Consider the following 24,709-nt stretch of genomic DNA (forward strand, 5'->3'; position numbering starts at 1 on the left):
AGCGTCGCTGAGTACTGCGGTGAGTTGTGTTGGTGAGCACTGCCTGAGTAGCGTATGGTGGGAAGCGTTGGTGAGCAGGGTTAGTGAGCATCGTGGTGAGTAGTGAATAATTTTGGTTTAGTGGTGGTGAGCACTGCGATGGTCACAGTTGGTGAGTGGTGCGGTGAGTCGCGCTGGTGAGGTACACACGGCCGCACGGCAAGCTGACGCATGGTTTGCACACTGAGTAATACCTCCGTGGTGAGTAGCAGTGGTGAGGGTGAGCAGTAGCGGTAAGCAGTGCGATGAAGTTGAACAGGGTGGTAGTAGCAGTGGTGAGGGTGAGCAGTAGCGTTGCGAGAATGAGTAGAATGTCGCACGGTGTGGCGCTGAGTCGCGGCGGTGAGGGTGAGCGGTGCGGTGAGGGTGAGCGGTGCGGTGAGAGTGAGCGTGGTGAGGGTGAGCGGTGCGGTGAGGGTGAGCGTGGTGAGGGTGAGCGGCATGGTGAGGGTGAGCGTGGTGAGGGTGAGCGGTGCGGTGAGGGTGAGCGTGGTGAGGGTGAGCGGTGCGGTGAGGGTGAGCGTGGTGAGGGTGAGCGGTGCGGTGAGGGTGAGCGTGGTGAGGGTGAGTTCGGTGAGGGTGAGCGTGGTGAGGGTGAGCGTGGTGAGGGTGAGCGGTGCGGTGAGGGTGAGCGTGGTGAGGGTGAGCGGTGCGGTGAGGGTGAGCGTGGTGAGGGTGAGCGGTGCGGTGAGGGTGAGTGTGGTGAGGGTGAGCGTGGTGAGGGTGAGCGTGGTGAGGGTGAGCGTGGTGAGGGTGATCGGTGCGGTGAGGGTGAGCGTGGTGAGGGTGAGCGTGGTGAGGGTGATCGGTGCGGTGAGGGTGAGCGTGGTGAGGGTGAGCGTGGTGAGGGTGAGCGTGGTGAGGGTGAGCGTGGTGAGGGTGAGCGTGGTGAGGGTGAGCGGTGTCACGCGGGGCTGACGGAGGAGTTGGAGACGGACGAAACTTCGGTGCGGGACGCGCTGGACACCTCGGAGCCGTCGTCCACCTTCTTGCCAAACAGCTGCATGATGCAGTTGCGGAACTGCACTCGACAAAGGGGGGCCGTCCATAAATGACGTCACGCGATTTTGGACGATTTTTGACCCCCCCTCCCCCCCTCCTCCTCGTCACACGGCGTCACAAAAAGTCAGACCCCCCCCCCCCTCAAATATGACGTCACAAAGCTCTGCCCCCCCCCCCCCCCCCAAAAAAAAATTAAACATGCTTCGAATCGCTTTAAACTATTGTCATTGTAGTGCGTATTTAATGTGGCGCTGCACTCTGCTGTTGTAGGAGAAAACATTTATCAAAAATCTATTTCATTAAGTAGAACGTGTCGTCTATATTTATTTAAAGTTGCGCATTTTGATGTGATGTCACATTTCTCAACCCCCCAGCCCCCCCCCCTCGTCATACATCGTCACAAATGTCTGACCGCCCCCCCTCAAAGGTGCGTGACGTCATTTATGAACGGCAATCGAACTCGCGTGGCCGGGTCAGTAGCCTAAGTGTGCTAACCACTGCGCCACCACTCCTCACCAACCACTGTCACCACGGGACGCATACACACACACACGCACGTGTGCGCTTACTGCCTTACACTGTCGTATCTGTAATCCGTGTTGTGGATGGATCGCGTTTGCCGCATAATAAACATAATTTGGCTGGAAAATCTTCATATATAGAGGACCGCAGAGCTTGGAGGTGGGAAGGGAATGGGAATTTGAAAGTCGGAGTCGTTCCACATTGAAAACTAATCTCTTTAGAATTATTTTTCGTGTCTAGTTTGTTGTCCTTGCCCGCACCGCCGATTATCTCGGTTGGCTACGTACGGCGCGAAAGAAGTTCACCGTGCATACGCGCATACACACGTTCTCGCTCTCATTCGGACAGCGAGCGAATTTTGCGTGACGACGACACGTTAGAACGTGACGTTATATAAAGAACCGCGTCATCACCAACAACTAACGCCACTGCTTCTGATATTTGATTATCCATGCCACCAAAACCATTACCGTCAACACGATCATCATCCTCACCACCACCACCGTTACCATTATCACGTCAGCTACAATCACCAACATTGTCAGCGTAACAATTATCATTATCTTCACCACCACTACCACCATCATCAGCACCACCATTAGCACCACAGCCACCACCTTATTCACCACCACCACCACCACCATCCTCACCACCACCATCCTCACCACCACCACTACCACCACAGTCCTCACCACCACAATCGCTCTCACCACTATCTTCACCACCACCATCCTCACCACCACCACCATCCTCACCACCACCACCACAGTCCTCACCACCACAATCGCTCTCACCACTATCTTCACCACCACCATCCTCACCACCACCACCATCCTCACCACCACCACCACCACAGTCCTCACCACCACAATCGCTCTCACCACCATCTTCACCACCACCATCCTCATCACCACCACCACAGTCCTCACCACCACAATCGCTCTCACCACCATCTTCACCACCACCACCACCACCACTCCAACGACGAACACCACCATCCTCACCACACCTACCAACAACAACAACAACCGCCATTCTCCACTAAGTTGCTGTAACCTCCCCAGGGCGCTTGTGCCAGGCGAGGCACCTCAAGCCTGGACACACTCCGCCACCAACCGCCGATCTTCACCAAACCAGCAACACGCCGGAGCCCCGCTCACCTGTCTGTTCATGAACACGTAGATGACGGGATTGTAGATGGTGGCGCTCTTGGCGAAGTACGCCGGGAGGGCGGCGGTGAGCGGGTGGAACGCATAGCCCGGGTTCGCGGCTGCATAGCACGCGAAGAATGTGTAGGGTCCCCAGCAGAAGATGTAGGCTAAGATCATGACCACCACCATGCGGGAGACGTCGCGCTCCGCCTTCTGCGTCGTCTCCGACTCCTTCTGCTGCTGCGCCACCTACACTCGGTCAACGCGGAAGGAACGAGCGTGGTGGAGGGGGTGGTGGTGGTGGTGTTGGAGGGGGTGGTGGTGGTGGCGGTGGTGGAGGATGGTCAGGGACACCGGGAAGAGGGGAGGCATGGGAGAGGGAAGAAGAGGATTGACGCGGAGGAGCACGGAAGAGAGGAAAGGAATGAGGAGGATGGAAGGAATATATGAGAGGAGGTGGAGGGAGACGCGGATTCGGAGGAGGTGGACATGGGAGGGAGAGGAGAGAGAGAGAGAGGATAGGAGGGAATGGAAAATGAGAATAGTTATTTATACTGGAGGAATTCGATGAGCTATTAAGCTCGTTTTGACATATATCCAATAGGGACGGGTCAGAACATTACAACAATAAATTATAGGCAAGGCAAATAAGTCACTGAAAAATATATACAACAAAAAAAACTAAACTATGTATCTTGCGAGGTAAGGCCCACTGAGCCATTAGCTTCTTTTTCAGAAGCGACCTGGCCACAACATCATAGCTCAACGAAGTGGCTTATCATCATGTGCAAATCTACAGCAGCAACATTGTCTAAATAAAATAGGGGAGGAGAACGTGAAGGCGGAATGCTGCGTCACTCCCATTCGTCACCACTCACTCATCATCGCCACTTCGTCTTCGGCGAGTACCATGGACAGCTCCTGTGTCACGTGGAGAGTAGTGACTCCCTACCTCACCGTGACTTCACCGCCCTCCTGCCCACGTGACGTGTCCCCCGGGGAGACAAAGGCGGCTGGGCGTGGTGCTATCCACCCACCCCCCTCGCGTGCCGTTCCGGCCTTTACATGTGCTGCTCGCTAACAGCACTTGCCCCTACAGTATGTTAAGGCTATACAGGAAGAACTTTGTATTTGTGATCTCCCTGCGTGGCTCTGTGTCCCCTCCCCCCTTACCCTAACGCCCAATGTTGCCCCCTCGTCCTTTCCCCCGATGCCCTCATCCCCTTTCCGCCCCCAAGTATTCCCCCCGATGATCACTCACATCCTCACGTGCCCTACGTCTCTGTGTGCGCCAACCTCATCTGATGCTCCCACTGGCCCGTTGCCCCCCCGCAAGTTGCACCCGCGCGTGCCCCCCTCCCCCCTCTCCCCCCTCCACCCCCTCAATGCTCACAGAGTGTATGGCGAGCCAGACTTGTAAGTAGCAGAGGATGATGACGGAGAGGGGGAGGAAGCAGCAGGTGACCATGAGCACCACCATGTAGGACTGCACGCCCGGGTCCGTGCTGCCGCTGAACACGTCCGGCCCGCACGACGTCTTCAGCCCGTGCGGCCAGTACCTGGCACGCGCGCCAGGCAGGGCACGGCGGCGGCATGGAGACCGTGCAGGAGAAAGAACGCGCCGCGGAACGCCCAGGGTCCCCTCCACCCCGGGGGGGGGGGGGGACACGTCGCGTCGACGGAACACGCTCGCGCGCGTCGCTGCCTCGTCTTGTCTTCACGGAATTGTTTCCAGGGCCTTGACGATACGGCGCTTGACGAGGAAGCTCACAACGGTGGAACATGCGAACGTGATGGCGGAGACGCGGTGAATGAGATAGACGAGAGGGGAAGCAATGGGGGGGGGGGGGGGGGGTCGTGGGGGTGAGCTAGTAAACAAGAAGTGAGTCTTGAGTGAAGAGCGGAAACGAGCGAACGAAGGTGGAGGAGGAGGGGGTTGTTCCAGTGAAGTGGCTCGAGCACAAGGGAAAGGAGTAACCGAGGAGAGACAGACAGCAGAGACAGACAGCAAAGACAGACAGCAGAGACAGACAGCAAAGACAGACAGCAGAGACAGACAGCAAAGACAGACAGCAGAGACAGACAGCAAAGACAGACAGCAGAGACAGACAGCAAAGACAGACAGCAGAGACAGTCAGCAGAGACAGACAGCAGAGACAGACAGCAAAGACAGACAGCAAAGACATACAGCAGAGACATACAGCAGAGACAGACAGCAGAGACATACAGCAGAGACATACAGCAAAGACAGACAGCAGAGACAGACATCAGAGACAGACAGCAAAGACATACAGCAGAGACAGACAGCAGAGACAGACAGCAGAGACGGACAGCAAAGACATACAGCAGAGACAGACAGCAGAGACAGACAGCAGAGACAGACAGCAAAGACATACATCAGAGACAGACAGCAGAGACAGACAGCAGAGACAGACAGCAGAGACAGACATCAGAGACAGACAGCAAAGACATACAGCAGAGACAGACAGCAGAGACAGACAGCAGAGACGGACAGCAAAGACATACAGCAGAGACAGACAGCAGAGACAGACAGCAGAGACAGACAGCAAAGACAGACAGCAGAGGCAGACAGCAAAGACAGACAGCAGAGACAGACAGCAGAGACAGACAGCAGAACCAGACAGCAGAGACAGACAGCAAAGACATACAGCAGAGACAGACAGCAGAGACAGACAGCAGAGACAGACAGCAGAGATCGAGAACGGAGTGGGGGGGGGGGGCTGAGGGGGCGGGCGGGCTTGGGGGAGGCATTGCCGCCACTGCAATACAAACAACTCCCCCCCCCCATCACCCACCCACATGGCGACCCGAGTTCGATTCCCGCTCACACGGCCAACGTGACTCATGCAGCCAGCTATGGCTGCAGGGTGTTGGTGGTACACGTTGTTGATGTCGTTTTTTGTGAAAATTCGGTCACAGATCCTACGATCACTGTTGCATTGCTTTTATGACTTTATTTTGGTGATTTCGAAAACGTTGTTTGGTTTGGCCTTGTTTGTTTGTTGTAGTACGGAGTTAGACTGATGGCCTTAATCTAAGTTGTCTTGTGGTTGTTGTTGTTTTTTGACTTGCATCCCACTGGGATTTTTGCACACAGCGTTGGTGTACGGTGCTTTATCTGCAATAAAGTGCCGTCTTTTCTTGGATTTTCTGTTTGCAAATAGTCACATAGTCACTTTAAGATGTTTTCTTGTTCATGTTTTTGTTTGTTGCGGTTGCTCCTGATTCAAGAGCCGAATGGCTCACAGGGCTATACCTAATACATTAAACTGAAAACTGAATAGTCTGAACCACTCTTGGGCCCTTCCCTAGCCTCGCAAGGGGTAACCGGTGCTGCATGTGAACGTCACTACAGGAGTGGGGGTGGGGGGGGGGTTGGGGAGACAAAGGCGCGCGGGGATGGTGCTGGTCTCGTGTGCCGTGCCGGCTTTAACGGGTGCTCGCCAACAGCACTTGCCCCAACAGTCTGCTAAAAGCTGCGTGCAGTACAAGAGAGAGAGAGAGCGAGCGCTGTGCCTCTGTAGATACTGTGCGAGCGACTGGTGTGTCCGTGGCACACGCCACTGGGAGAGGGAGGGAGGGAGGGGGGGTTACTGGAGTCAAGGATGCAATGGATGGGAAATGAGAGAGGAATAGGAAAATAACGGGAAATAAGAGAAGAGTGATAGAGAAACGGGAGCAGAGGGTGAGGAGAGGGTGAGGAGAGGGTGAGGGGAGGTGAGGAGAGGTGAGGAGAGGAAGTGGTTACTGCTGCTGCACGGTTTAGCATTCTCAGGAAGAACGTAATCAACCAGGTAGGGTGTTGACTGTTATGTTATCCGACTCTCTGTTGTATTACATTACATTTCTGAGTATACTAGATTTGTGTTTCTATTTCATTTATACCTGATGATGATTGCTTGTGTTGCAATCGAAACGTCGTATGCTAGTATTTAATTTATTATTTTATCTTTATACGTGACTTTACCGAAAGAACCAAAGAGTTATTCCTGCAGTTACGAAAGCTCCAAATTAGGTATGGAGCAGCAGGGTCCGTTTCCACAGCGGGCCGCGGTGAGAGGGGCGGGGATTTGATACCTCTCTCAAAAGAGCTTCATAGATCATCGAATTCCTCCGGTCAAAAATAAAGATTCTAAGTGGCGGGGGTCACGTGATTTACGTGAGGCTGATTGACATTCAAGGCACAGATGTTGGTCACGTGGGATCCCCTCCCCTCGGCGTCTCCCCTCTTAATACCTGCTCCAGCCGAATATGGGAAGCGAACACCAACACGCGGGCCAGACCCACGAGAAGATGATGAGGATTATGGAAATTTTGCCGTCGAACTTGATGTTGCCGAAGGGTTTGCAGACGACCATCCAGCGCTCCCACGAGATGATGGCTAGCGACCACAGACCGGCAATGCCTGCACGCGACACCATCGCATCATCAGCCGTCGTCATCGTAAATATTACAGGAAATATTCGCCGTCGTCACCAACGGCAGAAACATATAATCAGCGCTATCATCGGCGGCCCCGTCGTGATTGTTGCCTGGAACCATCGGTAGCAGGATCGTCGTCGAACTCAGCGGCAGCATCGGCAGTGTTATTTTTTTTTTACGATCAGTGGAAACAAGAAGATGCTCGGTGTATTTGGCACTTTGCTTCGTTCATCATTTCGTAAAAAAAAATGTTTTTACATTTTTAAACTTATCTTTATGTAAAACCCCCACCTCTCGCTTATTCTCTCGCTCACTCTCTAGCTCACTCTCTCGCTCACTCTCTCGGTCACTCTCTCGCTCACTCTCTCGCTAGAGTGATATCATCGCCGTCATCGTCATGGGCATCCTCAACATCATCTATAGCGGACATACCACCACCACCATCATTATTATCAGTCGCCTGCACCAGGCATCTTGAGACGCACCTCCGTTATCATTTCCATCATCAACAACAGCAGACAATCATCATCAGTAGAAGACGGCATTGGCCTAACATTTTCAACCATCTTTAGTGGTGAGGACATCTCCACCACTGTCGACACGAAAACAACCTGGACACTCACCCCATTGCGCAGATCTTTGTGCCACATCTTTGCCCAGATCTTTGCCCAGATCTTTGCCCAGATCTTTGCCCAGATCTTTGACCAGATCTTTGCCCAGATCTTTGTGCCAGATCTTTGACCAGATTTTTGACCAGATCTTTGCCCAGATCTTTGCGCAAATCTTTGCCCAGGTCTTTTACCAAATCTTTGCCCAGATCTTTGCCCAGATCTTTGCGCAAATATTTGCCCAGATCTTTGACCAGATCGTTGCCCAGATCTTTGCCCAGATCTTTGCCCAGATCTTTGCCCAGATCTTTGCACAGTTTTTTGCCCAGATCTTTGCGCAAATCTTTGCCCAGATATTTTCCCAGACCATTGCCCAGATCTTTGTGCCAGATCTTTGACCAGATCTTTGCGCAAATCTTTTCGCACATCTGTGAAAAGATCTTTGCCCAGATCTTTGCACAGATCTTTGCCCAGATCTTTGCGCAAATCTTTTCCCAGATCTGTGACCAGATCTTTGCCCAGATCTTTGTGCAAATCTTTTCCCAGATCTTTGCCCAGATCTTTGACCAGATCTTTGCACAGCAGTTTTCTGGCCACCTGGCGCTTTCGGACCTGCGCTCCAGGCGCCACTCACCGCAAGTGGATACAACGTAGCCCTCGAAGACGCACATCGGGTGCCCCAGGATGAAGTATCCGAAGACCTGGTTGCACACGCTGATGGTGGAGGCGAAGATGGTCTCTAGGATGTCGGCAATGGCCAGGTTGACGAGGATCCAGTTGAGCGGATGCCGCAGCTTCTTGAACTTCATGGTGGCCACGAGCACCAGGCCGTTGGTGAACAGCGAGAGGACGACGACGATGATCATCCACGCGGACGTGAGGTTGAACATCCAGCGAGGGGCGATATGATAGTTGGGGCCTTCGAAGGGATCTGAAGAGGAGGGAGGAGACGCGGCAGAGTAGAGGGTGGGGGGAGGTGTAGGAAGGTGAGAGGAGGGGAGATGAGGTGGTGGTGGTGATGATGATGATGTTGTTGTTGAGTGGAGACAAAATGTCGAGGTTGCCTTAGGCGAGGAGATGATGCGAGGAATGGAGAAGGGGGACATGGCAGGAGCGAGGAGGTGTGAGGAGACGCGAAAGAGAGGGAAGAGTTACTTCCAGACGAGGGGTGGCGACGGGTGGAGACATTTTGCACGGCGGTGCGGGTGGTGGAGATGCCGCGGGGAGAGGAGATGATTGGTGAAGATCATTTGAGAGGACACGATGAGAGGGTCGTAAATATGCATCTTGCCTAAAGCGAGTCGAATAACATCACAGCTGCGATGATGATGATGGTGATAATTGTTCGTGATGATGCGAGTGGTGATGGTGGTAATGATGACCGTGTTGGTACCGTTATAGCTGCTGCTGCCGCTGATGATGATGATGATAACGACGATGTATGTGTACGTGCGTTGAACTTCCTTCGCACCGTACGTAGCCAACAGCGCTAATCGCAGGTGCGGTGGCGGGGTGGGTGCAGAAGGACAAGGAACGATGGCGGTGTCGTGGTGGCGACGATGTTTGCTCACCCCTCGTGTTGTTCTCGTTCGTGTATCTAAAGATGCTATCCTTCGTTGTGTCTTCGTCATCGTTGCGCCTGCGAGCCGCGAACACCGCCCCCTGCCAGGACGCCGTCATTTTGTTTTTGTTGTTGTTGTTGTCAAAAAAAAAATTCCCGCCAAAATAATATTTTGAATGCACTTCACTGAAACGAAACTCGACAACGAAATAAACCCGCTAAATGTGTTTTGTTTTGTTTCGTGTTCATTTACTGCCAACGATTCGCCTCAAATGTTCACGAGTAAATTATTTAATGAACCTACGAGGTGTTTGTAAAGTCTTTACTGCGTAAATTTTTTGCCTCGCGTTAAATAATGTTGAATTTTTTAAAGTAAATATTACAACTTTGATTATGCACTGACACGCACTATGCTTGAGCAACTACTCCATCTCACTTGAACGAAATTTCCACTATTTTTATGATCACAATAAATACCTTTATATATATAAAAAAAAATGTTACCACAGAAAAAAAGAAGCAAAAAAACAACGCTTTAGTTTAAAAAAAAAATTTTGCTTGAAATATTTCCCTTCTGAAACCAATTTCAAGATCTCTGGAGTGCAATTCGCGGTTCGATTCCCAAGCCCCCCTCAGGTGTGATGGCTGCTGCTGCTGCTGCTGTTCTTGTTGGTGGTGATGGTGGCGATGGCGGTGATGATGGTAGTTTGCGTTCGTGGATTTTTGTATCACCCAAAGAAGTAGTGCTCGTCCACCACCCGCTTATATAGACTCGAGCAGCAGAGATGAGAAGACTTTTTTTTCGTTAGCAGAAAGAGAGACGACCTCAATCTCGCCGCCTAAGCCCTGGAAGCCCGGAGTCTTAATTAGATATAATTGCTTATTTATTTATTTTTGTCTAAACGGAGATAGGTGGCTGGGGGGTTACATGTGTGTTGGTTGTTGGTGGTGGATTGTTTAAGCGCGACCTTAATTTTATTTCGTTCCCCCAACCAATTCCCAGATTCACCGTCCGCCTGTGTGGCCAGCTGTGCAAGGGCGACATCCGATGGTGCCTACAAAGTCAAAGGTGCCCCAACTGTGGCCTGGAGCAAACCGTGGGGGGGCAAGTGGGGTGGCCAGCAACCACGCCCTGGTCGCCTTTGTCTTCCCTGAGGCTGAGTCGATCTAGGGGAGGCCCAGGACCGGTTCAGATCATCGTCGCTTGTGCTAGTGGCCGTGAGCGGGAATCGAACCTGGGTCGCCAAATTCGTGGGGCGGCGCGCTAACCACTGCGCCACCGCTCCCCAAGTAGTGCTTACACACTCACAACAACAATGATAAGCCACTTCGTTGCGCTATCATTTGTGGGCCCAGGTCGCTCTGAAAAAGAGCTATGCAGCTCAAGTGGGCCTTACCTGGTTAAATAAAAGTTTTTCTTTTTTGAATATTGTATATACAGAGTGGCCCATAAGTCAGGATACATAGGGTTATTACACACATTCTTAGGTTTTTTCGGTAAAGTCACGTAGGTGAAAAATTAAAATTTATAAAAGTAAAATTAAAATAAAATAAAAATCACGACGTTTCGGAGGCAACACAAGCCTCCGTCTTCAGGTGGAACCGTCACAGCACGATAGCTGTATCAAGTAACTTACTTGATACAGCTATCATGCTGTGACGTCGTAATTTTAATTTTATTTTATTTTTTAATTTTATTTTACTTTTATTAATTTTAATTTTTTACCTACGTGACTTTACCGAAAAAACCCTAAGAATATGAATCCTTGCAGTCACGAAAGCTTCAAATCTAGAATTATTACACATATATTTATTTTGACACATCGCGTGGATTTATTTAATTTGTATGAACACACGTTGAAACTGACTAACATTCACATCAATGCACGACGCATGAACTCTCTTTTGGAAATTAGTTGAAATAGTTTTAGGTAGGATACATCCGCCACTTCGCAACCAAATATGGAGAAGATAATATTACAGACGATTTACTGTTACCAACTATTTTTTAAATCCTTTATATTAAGTTCACTTGCTTGCTTGCTTGCGCGCTTACGACCGTGCAAATCTTTCGGTCGTTTTTTAACCCACTTCCCGTGATCCAATCGAGCTGACATTTTGCACACAGACTCGTTGTGCGTGACAATTTATTTTCGTGAAAAAAAATTCCAAAATTTTACACTTTTTAGGAAAAAAAAATTATATTTAATTACCAATTGCTTAATGGTGGCAGGCAATCATCTGACCCATAGGTGGCAGCCATCTCAAGCCAGAGGACGAGAGGACTCTAGCCGCCACGCATATAAAGGATTTATAGTGAAAAACTTTGTTTTTACGGGTTAATTTTTTATGTTACCAGGTAAGGCCGACTGAAGCTACACAGCTCTTTCTCAGAAGCGACCTCACCACAAATGACAGCTCACGTGGAACTTTAGAGCCGACAAAAACTCTAAACGCACGTTTCTAGATGTCGATGGGAAAACCGGTGGACCAAGAGAAAGATCCACGCGACCACGAGGAGGACATGCAAACTCAAAATATGTCGACTTCAGGGTCGGGATCGAACCCACGACACTCTCGCATGCCAGGCGAGGTCATTAACATTTCGCCACCAAGGGGATGGCCGTGGTCACGCAGGCTCAACCAGGACTAAGGGGGCAGAACACGGCATATATACGTCGATAAAATGTATTGCTCGTTTCGACGGGAGGACTTCGAGAGAGAGCGAGAGAGCGCGCGCGTTTCGTTGTTGCAGTTCCTCCTTCATTGAAGAAGTCCTTCAACGCTGAATTGGTATCGCTCGAAGACCCTCGACAAATCGATTTCCGGCCACCTAGTTCCGCCGCTCAAATCTGGGTTCTGATGAAGGACTCCACTTTCGTTTCTTCTCTCCAGGAAGACGGTGTCAGTGGCTGTTTCAGGTGACAGTCTCCGAGCGAGGCGATTCGTTTAGGCGTGGCGGCGGCGTCGGACATCTGGGTCGCGCTGATTCTGGATAATCCCTTTCGTTCGTGAGGATGTCCTGGGCGAACTGATTGAGACCTGGCGCTTGGCACTGGAAGGGATGATGATGAGGTTTGGTGGCGGTGGGACGGGTGTTACGTTGGCGAGGGAAGGATGGGAGGTCGCTGTTAAAGTGTTTGGGGGGGGGGGGTGTGGGGGGGGTGGAGGCTTTTCGGGGGCAATGGGAATTGGATGTAATTATGATAAGTGACTCCATCATCCAACGCAACTTGACACCCGCGGAATTAGGGCCACGTTGCTTCAGCCTCTCGTGCCACTCACCACGTGGGCTGTAATTCGCTTCGAGGCTCAACGCGTGTGGGAGCTCAGTTAGATCGTCCCACCGCGACGAGACCCCGAGAGGCAGTGGCCAGGTGTGTATGTACTGTGCGCATGTGTGTGTGTGTGCATGTACGTGTGCACGTGTGAGTGTCTGTACGTGTGCATGTGTGTGTGTATGTACGTGTGCATGTGTGTGTATGTATGTAAGGTGTGCATGTGTGTGTGTGTGTGTATGTAAGTGTGCATGTGTGTGTCTATGTACTGTGCGCATGTATGTGTGTGTGTATGTACGTGTGCATGTGCGCGTGTGTGTGCTGTGCGCGTGTGTGTGTATGCATGGCACAGTAGGGGGCACAGGTGGTGCATCAGCCAGTCATCTCAGTCATCTCAGTCAGTCGACCCGTGGCACCTGCTGGGTCTGTCCCGTGACCTGCCAGCGGGCGTTCGACACTTCACGTGGCCTCAAGGTGCACATAGCCTGGCACAAGCGGCGTGGTGACGTCACCGCCACTTGGTGGCGAATGGCGGTTGTTGTACGTACGGTAGTGTAGCAGGTAGCGCTACGCTGCGCTATGATCCCCCGCTCACGGCCAACACCCAGTGACGATTATTTGAACCGGTCCTGGGCCCTCCCTAGGTCGACTCAGCCTCAAATAAGTACCTGGTGCGGTGTGTAAATATCGCCAATTGGGAGATAAAGGCGGTCGGGCGTGGTGCTGGCCACCCACCCCCTCGTGTACCGTTCCGGCCTTCATAGGTGCTCGCTAACAGCACTTGCCCCTACAGTCTGTTAAGGCTATACGGGGGATCTCTTTGTCGTTGCTGTAACAGTGAATGGATCGCGGCTGGTAAATCAAGCAATCGGTGTTGATGTTGTTGCTTTACAATAGACGAGCAGGCGATGTAGCTCCTTCATACACCTGCCCTTCCACGCGACGACGACGAATGGCACAGAACGTGTTTGTTGGAATTGTGATCCATAATACAGGGTTAGTTTCGGGTTAGATCGCGTAAGTATACATGTGTCTCGATTTAAAGCTTTCGTGACTGCAGGGATTCATCTTCTTGGTTCTTTCGGTAAAGTCACGTAGAATGGAAATAATAAAAATAAAACATAATAAAATAATTCTCACGACGTTTCGGCCACAACGCAAGCAGCCGTCCTCAGGTGAAGAACAGGTCTGTCGAGAAGACAGAATCTGTGTTAAATTTGTTATTGTGAGATGATATATGTAATATATTTTTTATTTAGATAGTTTAACATTTTTCGATTTAAAGCTTTCGTGACTGCAGGGATTCATCTTTTTGGTTCTTTCGGTAAAGTCACGTAGAAGGGAAATAATAAAGTAATAAAAATAAAACATAATAAAATCATTCTCTTAATTCTTATTATGTTTTATTTTTATTATGTTATTATTTCCCTTCTACGTGACTTTACCGAAAGAACCAAGAAGAAGTTGAACATATTGTTTGTTGATGCTGCTGCTGCTGTGTTGGCAATGGTGCACAGACAACTGGTATGAGTGGCCAAGTTGAGACCACAACGCCACGCATGTAACATGTATTATCGGCACGTCCTGAAGAAGTCCATTGTGCTTTCTTCTTGTCTTATAGGTCGTCAGCATCATCAACGTTAATTTCTTGAGCAAATGCCACCGACTCACAGCAGCAGAGGCAGCAGTGATACATAGAAACAACAACTTTGGACCGGATTTTTCCATAATTAGGACTCATCGGCACAGTACGTACAGTCACCGCACATCTGGTTCGTACGGTTGACTACGTATGGTGCGAAAGAAGTTCAACATACGGACAATTCTCACTGCTGTAAAGTCTGCCTCTGGGAAGCGCATATACGCTACTGGCATTGTATGTGTGTCACTTACAGCATTGAGGCATCAGCGCAGAGATTTTTGGTTCAAATGCGGGGGGGGGGGGAGGTTTAGTCACCCATAATTAAATCCGATTCTCGAGGAGTCTACAGGAACGGATTTTCTACTCATATTTTCATAATCAACATTTTTTTTCTTCATATTTTGCTTGCCTTCCTCCAACTCCTTCTGGCTTCTAACACGAAATCGGCAGCGATTACAATACGAGCCAATTATAATTGAGTGCGTTTGATGTTCACGGCATTCGTACGGCGCAAGGCTAAGGGGCCGTCCATAAATGACGTCACGCGATTTTGGACTCGCCGTGCCACCAATACCATTGGCCACTCGGTGCCGGTGACGTCACCACGGCGATGGTGCCAGGCTAGCTGCTCGCTGCTTGGCAGGAGGTCACGGGACAGACCCAGCAGGTGCCCTACAGGCGTGACCGACTTGGGGGCGTCCATAAATGACGTCACGCGATTTTGGACGATTTTTGACCCCCTCCCCCCTCTTGTCACACGGCGTCACAAAAAGTCAGACCCCCCCCCTCAAATATGACGTCACAAAGCTCTGCCCTCCCCCCCAAAACCATATTTCCATTTTGAAAATAAAACATGCTTCAAATCGCTTTAAACTATTGTCATTGTAGTGCGTATTTAATGTGGCGATGCACTCTGATGTTGTATGAGTATTGTTATAACAATTCCATACTTATTTAAAGTTGCGCATTTTGATGTGACGTCACATTTCTCAACCCTCCCCCCCCCTCGTCATACATCGTCACAAATGTCTGACGCCCCCCCCCCCTCCTAGCTGCGTGACGTCATTTATGGACGGCCCCAAATAGTAGCGCAGTGCGCTAACCGCTACGCTCCAGCTCCCCAAACACACACAAGCTCGATGAATACATCATCCCACTGTTGGGCATATGCCAGACCGCTGACGAGGCTGTTAGGACTTATAACCGTGATACTTAACAAAAAACGCAAATAACTTCACTGTACACGCGTGCACATAGCCATAGAGAGTCAGCGTGCTAACAGACTGTTGGGGCAAGCGCTGTTCGCGAGCATCGATGAAGGAACGAAGGCGCTGCCACCTTTCGCAGACGGGTCTAGTCTGCGGGAGGTTCACCGTATTGGGGGAAATCGCTGCCACGCGGCTTCACCCGACGAGGCCTCTAATTTTCGAGGGCAACTTGTGAGATTTGGGCCGTATGACGTCATTGGAAAAAGGGATCCGCCAGTATTCACCAGGGCGGCCGCGAATCGTGAACCGCGAAAATCGTTGCGATCGGCAACATCGCCACCGCATCCCGAAAGGAGGAGGATGGTGATGGTGAGCGTCATGACAATGCTCCACACGCACGGTGTGTGATTTCCTCTCCTACATTCGACCATCACTAACATCTCATTCGTCTGTCTGTGCTAAATTAGATTAAGTATTTAGTGAGCGTAGGATTGGTATAGAAGGTGTGTAGACAATGACAAAGAGCCCCCAGATAGCCTGAGCAGACTGTAGGGGCAAGTGATGTTAGCGAGCACCTATAAAGGCCGGCACGGCACACGAGGGGGTGGGTGGCCAACACCACGCCCGGCCGCCTTTGTCTCCCTAGTGGCGATGTTTACACATCGCACCAGGTACTCATTTGAGGCTGAGTCGACCTAGGGGAGGCCCAGAACCGGTTCAGATAATCGTCACTGATGTTGGCCGCGAGCGGGAATCGAACCCGGGCCACCAGGTTCGTAGCGCAGCGCGCTAACCGCTACAATAAATACACACATATATACACACACATCTAAATATATATATTTTGGGGGGGGGGGTGAATGTTTATTTCTGAGTTATATTTTAATATCGACGGTTGGGGATGGTAACAAGGGTGAACACACTTGGCCAGAGATCCTCCGGCTGGGCAATTTCAACAATGGGCAATTGGTTTTAAAATCCCCTAACCCTCTCGTCCCACACACCCGCCCACCCACCCACCACCCACCAACCCACCCGCCCACCCACCAGCCCACCCACCACCCACCAACCCACCCACCCACCCGCCCACCCACCAACCCACCTACCCATACGCATGATATACGTTGAGCACGACCGGCGATCGGGATGGTCGCGTGGTAGCCAGGTGGCGGCGGTGGTGGCGGTGGTGGTGGCGGTGGTGGTGGTGGTTGTGGTGGCGGCGGTGGTGGCGGTGGTGGCAGCGGTGGTGGTGGCAGCGGTGGTGGTGGCGGCGGTGGTGGTGGTGGTGGTGGTGGCGGCGGTGGTGGTAGCGGCGGCGGTGGTGGTGGTGGCGGTGGTGGTGGTGGCGGTGGTGGCGGCGGTGGTGGCGGCGGTGGCGGCGGTGGTGGTGGTGGTGGTGGTGGCGGTGGCGGTGGTGGTGATGGTGGTGGCGGCGGATGGTGGTGGCGGTGGCGGTGGTGGTGGCGGTGGTGGTGGTGGTGGTGGCGGCGGATGGTGGTGGCGGTGGTGGTGGCGGTGGCGGTGGCGGTGGTGGTGGTGGCGGCGGATGGTGGTGGCGGTGGCGGTGGCGGTGGTGGTGGTGGCGGCGGATGGTGGTGGCGGTGGCGGTGGTGGTGGCGGTGGTGGTGGCGGTGGTGGTGGCGGTGGTGGCGGCGGATGGTGGTGGCGGTGGTGGTGGCGGTGGTGGTGGCGGCGGTGGTGGTGGCGGTGGTGGCGGTGGTGGTGGTGGCGGCGGATGGTGGTGGCGGTGGTGGCGGCGGTGGTGGCGGCGGTGGTGGCGGCGGTGGTGGTGGTGGTGGCGGTGGTGGTGGCGGTGGTGGCTACGTTGCTGCTGCTGCACGTGACTGCTGTGACCCAGCGCTGTGGAGGCAGCAGCAGCATCAGCAGCGAGGATTGTATTGTATGTCTGTTGGACTTCTTTAGCACCGTACGTAACCAACCGTGCTAATCGGATGACAACAAGCTAAACACAAGCTAGAAAGCAGTTCTAATGGAATGAGTTTTAAATCTGGATTTGAAAGTGCATAGCTACAGTGGATACGTAATGTCGGAAGGAAGAGCGTTCCAGACGGCCACTGAAGCGCATCTGAAAGCGCGCGATGCGGTAACCACCGTCTTTGTTCGATGGCCAGCCAAAATCCGCTGCTGCGAAGATGACCGGAGTTCGCCTGATGGTTTATGCTTCTTGACGAGATCAGCGAGGCATCGTGGTTCATTTGTGGCAAGCACTTTGCGTGTAATCAGCGTGACCTTACAATGTATTCGTTCGGCTACCGGAAGCCAATGCAGCTGGGCGAGCACCGGACGGACGTGGTTCAGATCTTCCAGCACCCGTCACGACACGTGCCAATGCATTGCCTACACGCTGTAGCTTTGCTCGTGTATTTTTTTCTTCCAGACGTCCCGTAGAGTCGTGGGTTGCAATGAACGAGCCTTGTCGAATACTCTGCAACACGCCAAAAGCTATGCTACACTCGGGTTGGTGGACCACCGCACACACAGATGTTGTTGTGAAACTTCCTTCTTGCCGTGGGTGGGCGTCGAAGGGGTTCAGTGCTACCCAGGCTGGTCAGGAGAAGGCGGTACAGCGAGTGTGGACTAATCGCCATCTGTTTCCATCTGTACGGAGACACAGTGTTGTTGTTGCTATTGCCTCCTCGCGCAAGGCGTGGATTTTCTCCGGGTGCTCGGATTTACTCCGCGCGTTAACACTCGTTATAATAAACACAATTCATCATTTATCGGCTCGAAACATACTCAAATATAAACGAAATATAGCAGCGGCAGGATCGTCTTGAAAAAGAGTCCAAGGACGTAGTGTGGCTTTCCTCGATGAATAAAAGAGTGTGGTAATGGGGTTAATGAGTGGGTGCTCCCATCTCTACCAGAGAACGTCTGGCCATTGTGAAAGCGAGAATGCCGAAATTGCCCTCCTCTGCGGGGAGCTGTCGAGGGCTCTCTCGAGCCGATGCCCCTTCCGGCAGTAGGGGCGCGAGCGGAGCAATTGCAGGGCTGCGCCTCTATCGGACGTGATCAGCTGATGCGCAGAAGCGAGATGTATTGCGGGATTGTGATGTCGACGGCACGGGGGAGGAGGCCTTCATCCAGCAGTGGAGAGAACCACCGCTGTTGGTCGCATACATCACGGGTGCAAATGAGAGGTGTTTACAGTACAAAAAAATATTAGTTTGGAGCATGGATTGACTTCATGCAACAGCAACATTTAAGTTGTTCTCAATGTACTGCAAGAAGGGCCTTTGTCTGAAACGTCGCGTGTTATATATATTTGTTATTTCAAGACCACCCCCAGTGTTATTGACGAATCTGTTGAGGTTTTTCGTTGTTGTTGTTGTTATTGTTACGTTTATGGCTAGGAGCGCCAATTAGTTTTAGCCTAGGGGCTCCCCTGTTGTCAGCTGTCCCTGTGCGGCATTAGGTGAACGCAGCACCCACCTGCCAGTGGACGTTCGTCTGCTAGAGTAAGAAGGGGGTGGGGAGGGGGGCGCGACGTTGCCACATTTTGGCAGATGTAGAGATGCGAGACAGGTCAGTCACGGGGGTCGTGGAGGATGAGACGATGGACAAGGGAGTTGACACCACGGGTGTCTGTAATCGAACTCCCGTCTCCAACATCCCGACTGTGAAAAATCCATTCCACATTGCCCTGACGGGAACGAGTCCGTAACCAACGGGCGGGCAGTCGCTGCCAAGTGACTTGAGAATCTCCAGCCACGGCTGCTGATTTGCAAAGTCAAAATCCGACTCCGTTAATCCACCCACCACCACCCAGAGTGAACCAGATTTACTGCTTTTTTACCTCTGGGATTAGGGCCTTGTGTGTGGGGGGGGGGGGGGAGTTTGGGTGGAAGTGGGAGCATGTGATCTTGGTGGAGGGTGGGCGGGGGGTGGTGGATACGTGATGGTTGTGGCGGTGATGGTGGTGGAGGGTGATGATTTTGGATTAACACCACCAAGGATCGAGACTCAGGACCTCCAGCAAGCGGATTAACCTCACTGCATCCGTGTCAAGGACTCCAACTCCCATTTCTCAAGGTGAGTGGCCACAGAGACAATGATACCCCATGTAGCCCCGGACACGGCTGTTTGGGACAGGCGCTGTATCTTGTGTGCATTATAGGGTACCGTGTGTGGACGTATTGGTGCAGCGTAACAGACCGGTCCTCATTAAACAATCTGACGATGTCGCTGTTTGCCCTTGAGTGAGCCGCAGACACTCCATCAGAAGTTGCACTTTCGATTCAGCAGCTGCTTTCCCACTCGAAATTAATAGAGGGACCGTCCGATCCAAGTCTCTAAGGTTGGACACGAGGAGTCAAACCCGGCCTTTGGAACACGGAGCCAAGCCAATCGTCCGTCAGGCTGGGTGCTGCTATACGGCAGTGGTTCTTAACCCCTTTACTGCAGCCTTGGTTATCAATCGTATATTTTTGTTAAAATGCAATGTTAATTAATACATAGGTTTGATGATATAAAGTAGTTGTATTTGCGTGCCCCGTGCTTAATTTGCGTTCAGATTATTCACCTTCTAAACCAACCTGGCCATACTCTTAGTTCTTTCGGTAAAGTCACGTAGGTAAAAAATGAAATTAAAATTAATAAAAAATAAAATAATAAAATCACGACGTTTTGGAGGCAACACGCAAGTCTCCATCGTGATTTTATTATTTTATTTTTATTAATTTTTATTTCATTTTTTCCCTACGTGACTTTACCGAAAGAACTAAGAGTATGAATCCTTGCAGTCACGAAAGCTTCCAATCTAGAATCAACCTGGCCATGTCTCGCACCCCCAGAAAGGGCATTTCGCACCCCCAGGGGGTTGTGTGTACCCCCCCCGGTTAAGAAGAAGAATAGCCACTGCTCTACAGCAGCAGACTTTGAAGCCTTCGTGTTGAACCACTCGTGACATTTGTCTTCCGATCGCGCAAGATTTTCTGACGGGGGTTGCGAAACGTGGGGGGAAAAAAATGTAGCGATATTGGTTTTTTTTTACCGGCAATACGTTCATTTGGTTAACCATTGGGGAGCGGTGACGCAGTGGTTATCACAGCTCACCTTATAACCCTGCCGCATGAGTTCGATTCTCACTTAACATCAGAGGTGTAAGGCACTACCTCTTGAAGTACAAAGTACGAAAATCAATAACAATCCAATATTACTGTGTCTGAAATCCCTGTAATGTTCACGAGGACAACATAAGTAGATGATGACAAAATAAGGCGAGATGGACGTGGCTGGTTGTGTAAAAAGAAAAAAACTGCGGACTGTTCCCCGGCTGAATAAGAGCACTCTATAGAACCCATCGTGGCAATTCCTAATTTCACAGGTAAAATATGTGTCCACCTGACACATACAATTAATACAGGGACTCTTCTACTTACGAGTTAGGTTCCAGAGGTCTGTTCGTAAGTCGATTTGTTCGCAAGTCTAACTTTACTCCTGTCGATTCCAAACATGTTGTACGGCATGTACACTAAACACGAGGAGTGGCTTTAAAAGTTGTATAATCTCCTGTAGATGTAAATTCCACTGGTTCTTCATTTTATGCAGATGTAGATGCCACTTATTCTTCATGTTCTGCAGATGTAGATGCCACTTTTTCTTCATGTTCTGCAGATGTAGATGCCACTGGTTCTTCACGTTCTGCAGATGTAGATGCCACTGATTCTTCACGTTCTGTAGATGTTGATGCCACTGGTTCTTCACGTTCTGCAGATGTAGATGCCACTGGTTCTTCACGTTCTGCAGATGTAGATGCCACTGGTTCGTGATGTTCTGCAGATGTAGATGCCACTGGTTCTTCATGTTCTGTAGATGTAGATGCCACTGCTTCTTCATGTTCTGCAGATGTAGATGCCACTGGTTCTTCATGTTCTGCAGATGTAGATGCCTCTGGTTCTTCATGTTCTGCAGATGGAGATGCCACCGGTTCTTCATGTTCTGCAGCTGCAGATGCCACTGGTTCTTCATGTTCTGTAGATGTAGATGCCACTGCTTCTTCATGTTCTGCAGATGTAGATGCCACTGGTTCTTCACGTTCTGCAGATATAGATGCCACCACCATCTATTGCGCGGCGGTTGAACTTACGAATCTCTGTCCGAACAGGCAACTGGACATACGGACAGGTTTGTTCGTATCTCTGAAAGTACATAAGTCGATTGTTCGTAAGTACAGGAGTCCGTGTAAAGTTGTCACGTGAACAAACGTGCCAGTGTATTCCTGCCGGAGAGCAAATCACGACGTTTCACAATTGGGCGAGGACGTTTTAGCCGTTGGTTCCAACCGCCATCATCAGGCAAGTTTGCCAGAATTCTGAAAATGTCCTCCGGTCCCAGTGAGGAGCTCGCGTCTGGGCTCCAATAATTCCAAATGGTTCACACGGTGGAGCCGAAACAGACTGAGGGTTGGTTTCGGCAGATGCAACTCTGTCATGAAATCATTGTGTGGGGGGGGGGGGGGGCTTCTCCACAACCGACCAATGTGCTTGCCAGGAGAAAAAAAACCACATGGACCATCTCCTGAGATGCTGCGCAGCACCACGATGCTACTCCTCAAGATTTTGGCAATGTCAACGTCAGAAGCGGTCGCCTGCGCAGAATTTTGGTGAAAGATCCGTGCAGAGGTTGGACAGGAGGCACGACAAAGAAGAATGCCTTAAATAGGTGGTGGCGGTGATGTCATCGACGTATATAAATTATAGATGATCTCAGGCAAAATTCCACACATGCATCGTGAGCAGAAGAAATATATTTTTTAATAGATTAATCGACATTCCAGAGAACAAGCATATGACGTAATCGCAAGACATATGTGAGGATATTGCATACAAATTGAGGACACGTGTGTATGTATGTTGAACTTCTTTCTCATCGTACGTAGCCAACCGTGCTAATCGGAGGCATGCGTGTGTACACACATATATATATAACTATGCAGAGAGTGAAATGACACAAGTGTAATTATTACCGTGTTTGTTATTGTCATGGAACGAAACATTCACGAAATCAACTGCCGCCATCTTGGTGGCCAGAGTCACACCGAACAACAAAATGGCGGACGCGACGTCACTGCCCGACTAGCGAAACGGCATCTTACGTTGAGTTTTACTGTGAACCGCTGGTTATCGTAAGTTTCCATTGCGTCGTATTTACATCCCTAAAAAAAGAACGTAGCACGAACACAAGCGGGTAGATGTGCGATGTTTCCCCATGCACGCGTGTACGTTGAACTTCTTTCGCACTGTACGTAGCCAATCGCGCTAATCGGAGGTGCAAGGGAAAGACAACAAACTAAACACAACAACAACCAGCAGTTCTAAAGAAATTAGTTCTCAATGTAGCATAATGGTATAGTAGTGTATAATAGTATAGTGTGCAGTCGTGTTGTGTGTAGTAGTGTATAGGGTAGTGTATAGTCGTGTAGTGTATAGTAGTGTATGTGTGTTGAACTTCTTTTGCACCGTACGTAGCCAACAGCGCTAATCGAAGGTGTAGAGGAAGGACAAACTGATACAACGACCAGCAGTTAAGAAATTAGTTCTCAATTTAGTATCGTGGCATAATGTATAGTAGTGTAGTGTACAATGGTGTAGTAGTGTAGTGTGTAGTAGTGTATAGGGTAGTGTATAGTATTCTTGGTTCTTTCGGTAAAGTCACGTAGAAGGGAAATAATAAAAAAATATTGATATTATTTTAATTTTAATAATATAATAAAATAAATATTATTTTATTATTTCCCTTCTACGTGACTTCACCAAAAGAACCAAGAATATGAATCCCTGCAGTCACGAAAGCTTTAAATCAAAATTTAGTGTATAGTAGTGTATGTGTGTTGAACTTCTTTCGCACCGTACGTAGCCAACTGCGCTAATCGTAGGGGGAAGAACAGAAGGAGTATTGGTTGTCCTCCTTGGGCAGGGGAAAATAAAAATGACGCTTTCACCGTGAGACGTGAGAGTTGTTTACCGAGAGACACGCACCGCGGATCGAGACAGGAGATACGAGAAGGAAGAAGAAGATGGAAGATGATGAGAGGTATTTTTAATTCATTTGGGACGCCACACGGAGAGATAGTAACACCGGGACATACGTTCAAAGAGACACGGAGACAAACATGAAATCAAACGTTTCCCCGCTAGCAAGCGCTCATTATTTTCAACCAAAGTTCACCGGGGAATGAGGCAGCTGGTCTCATTGCACGTACAGACGCACGCACGCAGCTAGCCAACTCCATCCACCACGAGAGGACTCTAAAAGTGGCTTTCAGGTGCACTCCAATGACGACCACAGCGCCGTGTCGCGTCTGCACAACTCTTTTAAAGTGTATCCCGCGGTTGTGTTTGGAGCGACACGAGGTGCTGTCAACACGCGTCACCGGCTCTCAAACCCTGAGCCAGGGGCTTGAAGCGTATTCCGTGACTTATCGATCTCGAGGAATCTTCGGTCCTCAAATTTCAGTCGCTATATCCCAGGACGCCGTTCCCGGTCCATCTCGCCGCGCTTGCCGCACCCCGACTTCTGCGCGAACTTGTTCGCAGGATTGTGCGATGAATATTGTACGATAATAAATTGCTTTTATTTTTTTTTCCGGCTGCTTGCGTTGTGGCCGAAACGTCGTGACAATTGTATTTTATTATGTTTTATTTTTATAATTGTATTATTATTTCCCTTCTACGTGAGAATTGTATTTTATTATGTTTAATTTTTATTTTTATTATTGTATTATTTCCCTTCTACGTGACTTTACCGAAAGAACCAAGAAGAGGAAAATAAATTGTTTTTTTTTGTTACTCTACCCGTGGTGAGTAGAGCCAAGGGAGCGACGCGCGGGGAACGAGAAAGGAACGGGAGAGGGAATGGAGGCCAGGAACGGAAGTCCCCCAAGACGGACAAAGAGGAGAGGGCGCGGCTCTCAGGATGAGCAACAAGAAGAGAGGAGGAGCCAGGTAGGAGAAGAGGAGGAGGAATGACTGGGTCAAGGTGTTAGGGTGGGGGAGGGGGGGTGAGAGGGTGGTGATGATGAGAGGATGGTGAGGATGATGATGATGAGAGGGTGGTGATGATGATGATGAGAGGGATGAGAGGGTGGTGAGGATGATGACGATGATGATGATGAGAGGGTGGTGAGGATGATGACGATGATGAGTAGAGGGGTGAGAGGGTGGTGATGATGATGATGATGAGAGGGATGAGAGGGTGGTGAGGATGATGATGATGATGAGAGGGTGGTGAGGA

At 50.5% G+C, this 24,709-nt stretch overlaps 1 protein-coding gene and 1 long non-coding RNA gene across 2 annotated transcripts; one reads left to right on the forward strand and one right to left on the reverse strand.

Annotated features, from left to right (window-relative positions):
• Positions 1–520: 520 nt before the first annotated feature.
• Positions 521–9,445, reverse strand: LOC144732932 (red-sensitive opsin-like). The gene is made up of 6 exons (XM_078614614.1): positions 9,337–9,445; positions 8,400–8,696; positions 6,972–7,140; positions 4,108–4,273; positions 2,724–2,963; positions 521–1,060 (listed from the first exon to the last, which is right to left on the reverse strand). Exons 1-6 carry the CDS (start codon positions 9,443–9,445, stop codon positions 944–946), a joined length of 1,098 nt encoding a protein of 365 aa, XP_078470740.1. The 3' UTR covers positions 521–943.
• Positions 9,446–19,372: 9,927 nt separating this feature from the next.
• LOC144732934 (uncharacterized) lies at positions 19,373–24,400 on the forward strand. Its single transcript, XR_013588269.1, has 2 exons — positions 19,373–19,507; positions 24,284–24,400. It is a non-coding gene; the product is annotated as an uncharacterized LOC144732934 (long non-coding RNA).
• Positions 24,401–24,709: the final 309 nt, after the last annotated feature.

The sequence above is a fragment of the Lampetra planeri genome, chromosome 44 (genome assembly GCF_965212315.1).
Source record: "Lampetra planeri chromosome 44, kcLamPlan1.2.h2, whole genome shotgun sequence".
NCBI lineage: Eukaryota > Metazoa > Chordata > Hyperoartia > Petromyzontiformes > Petromyzontidae > Lampetra > Lampetra planeri.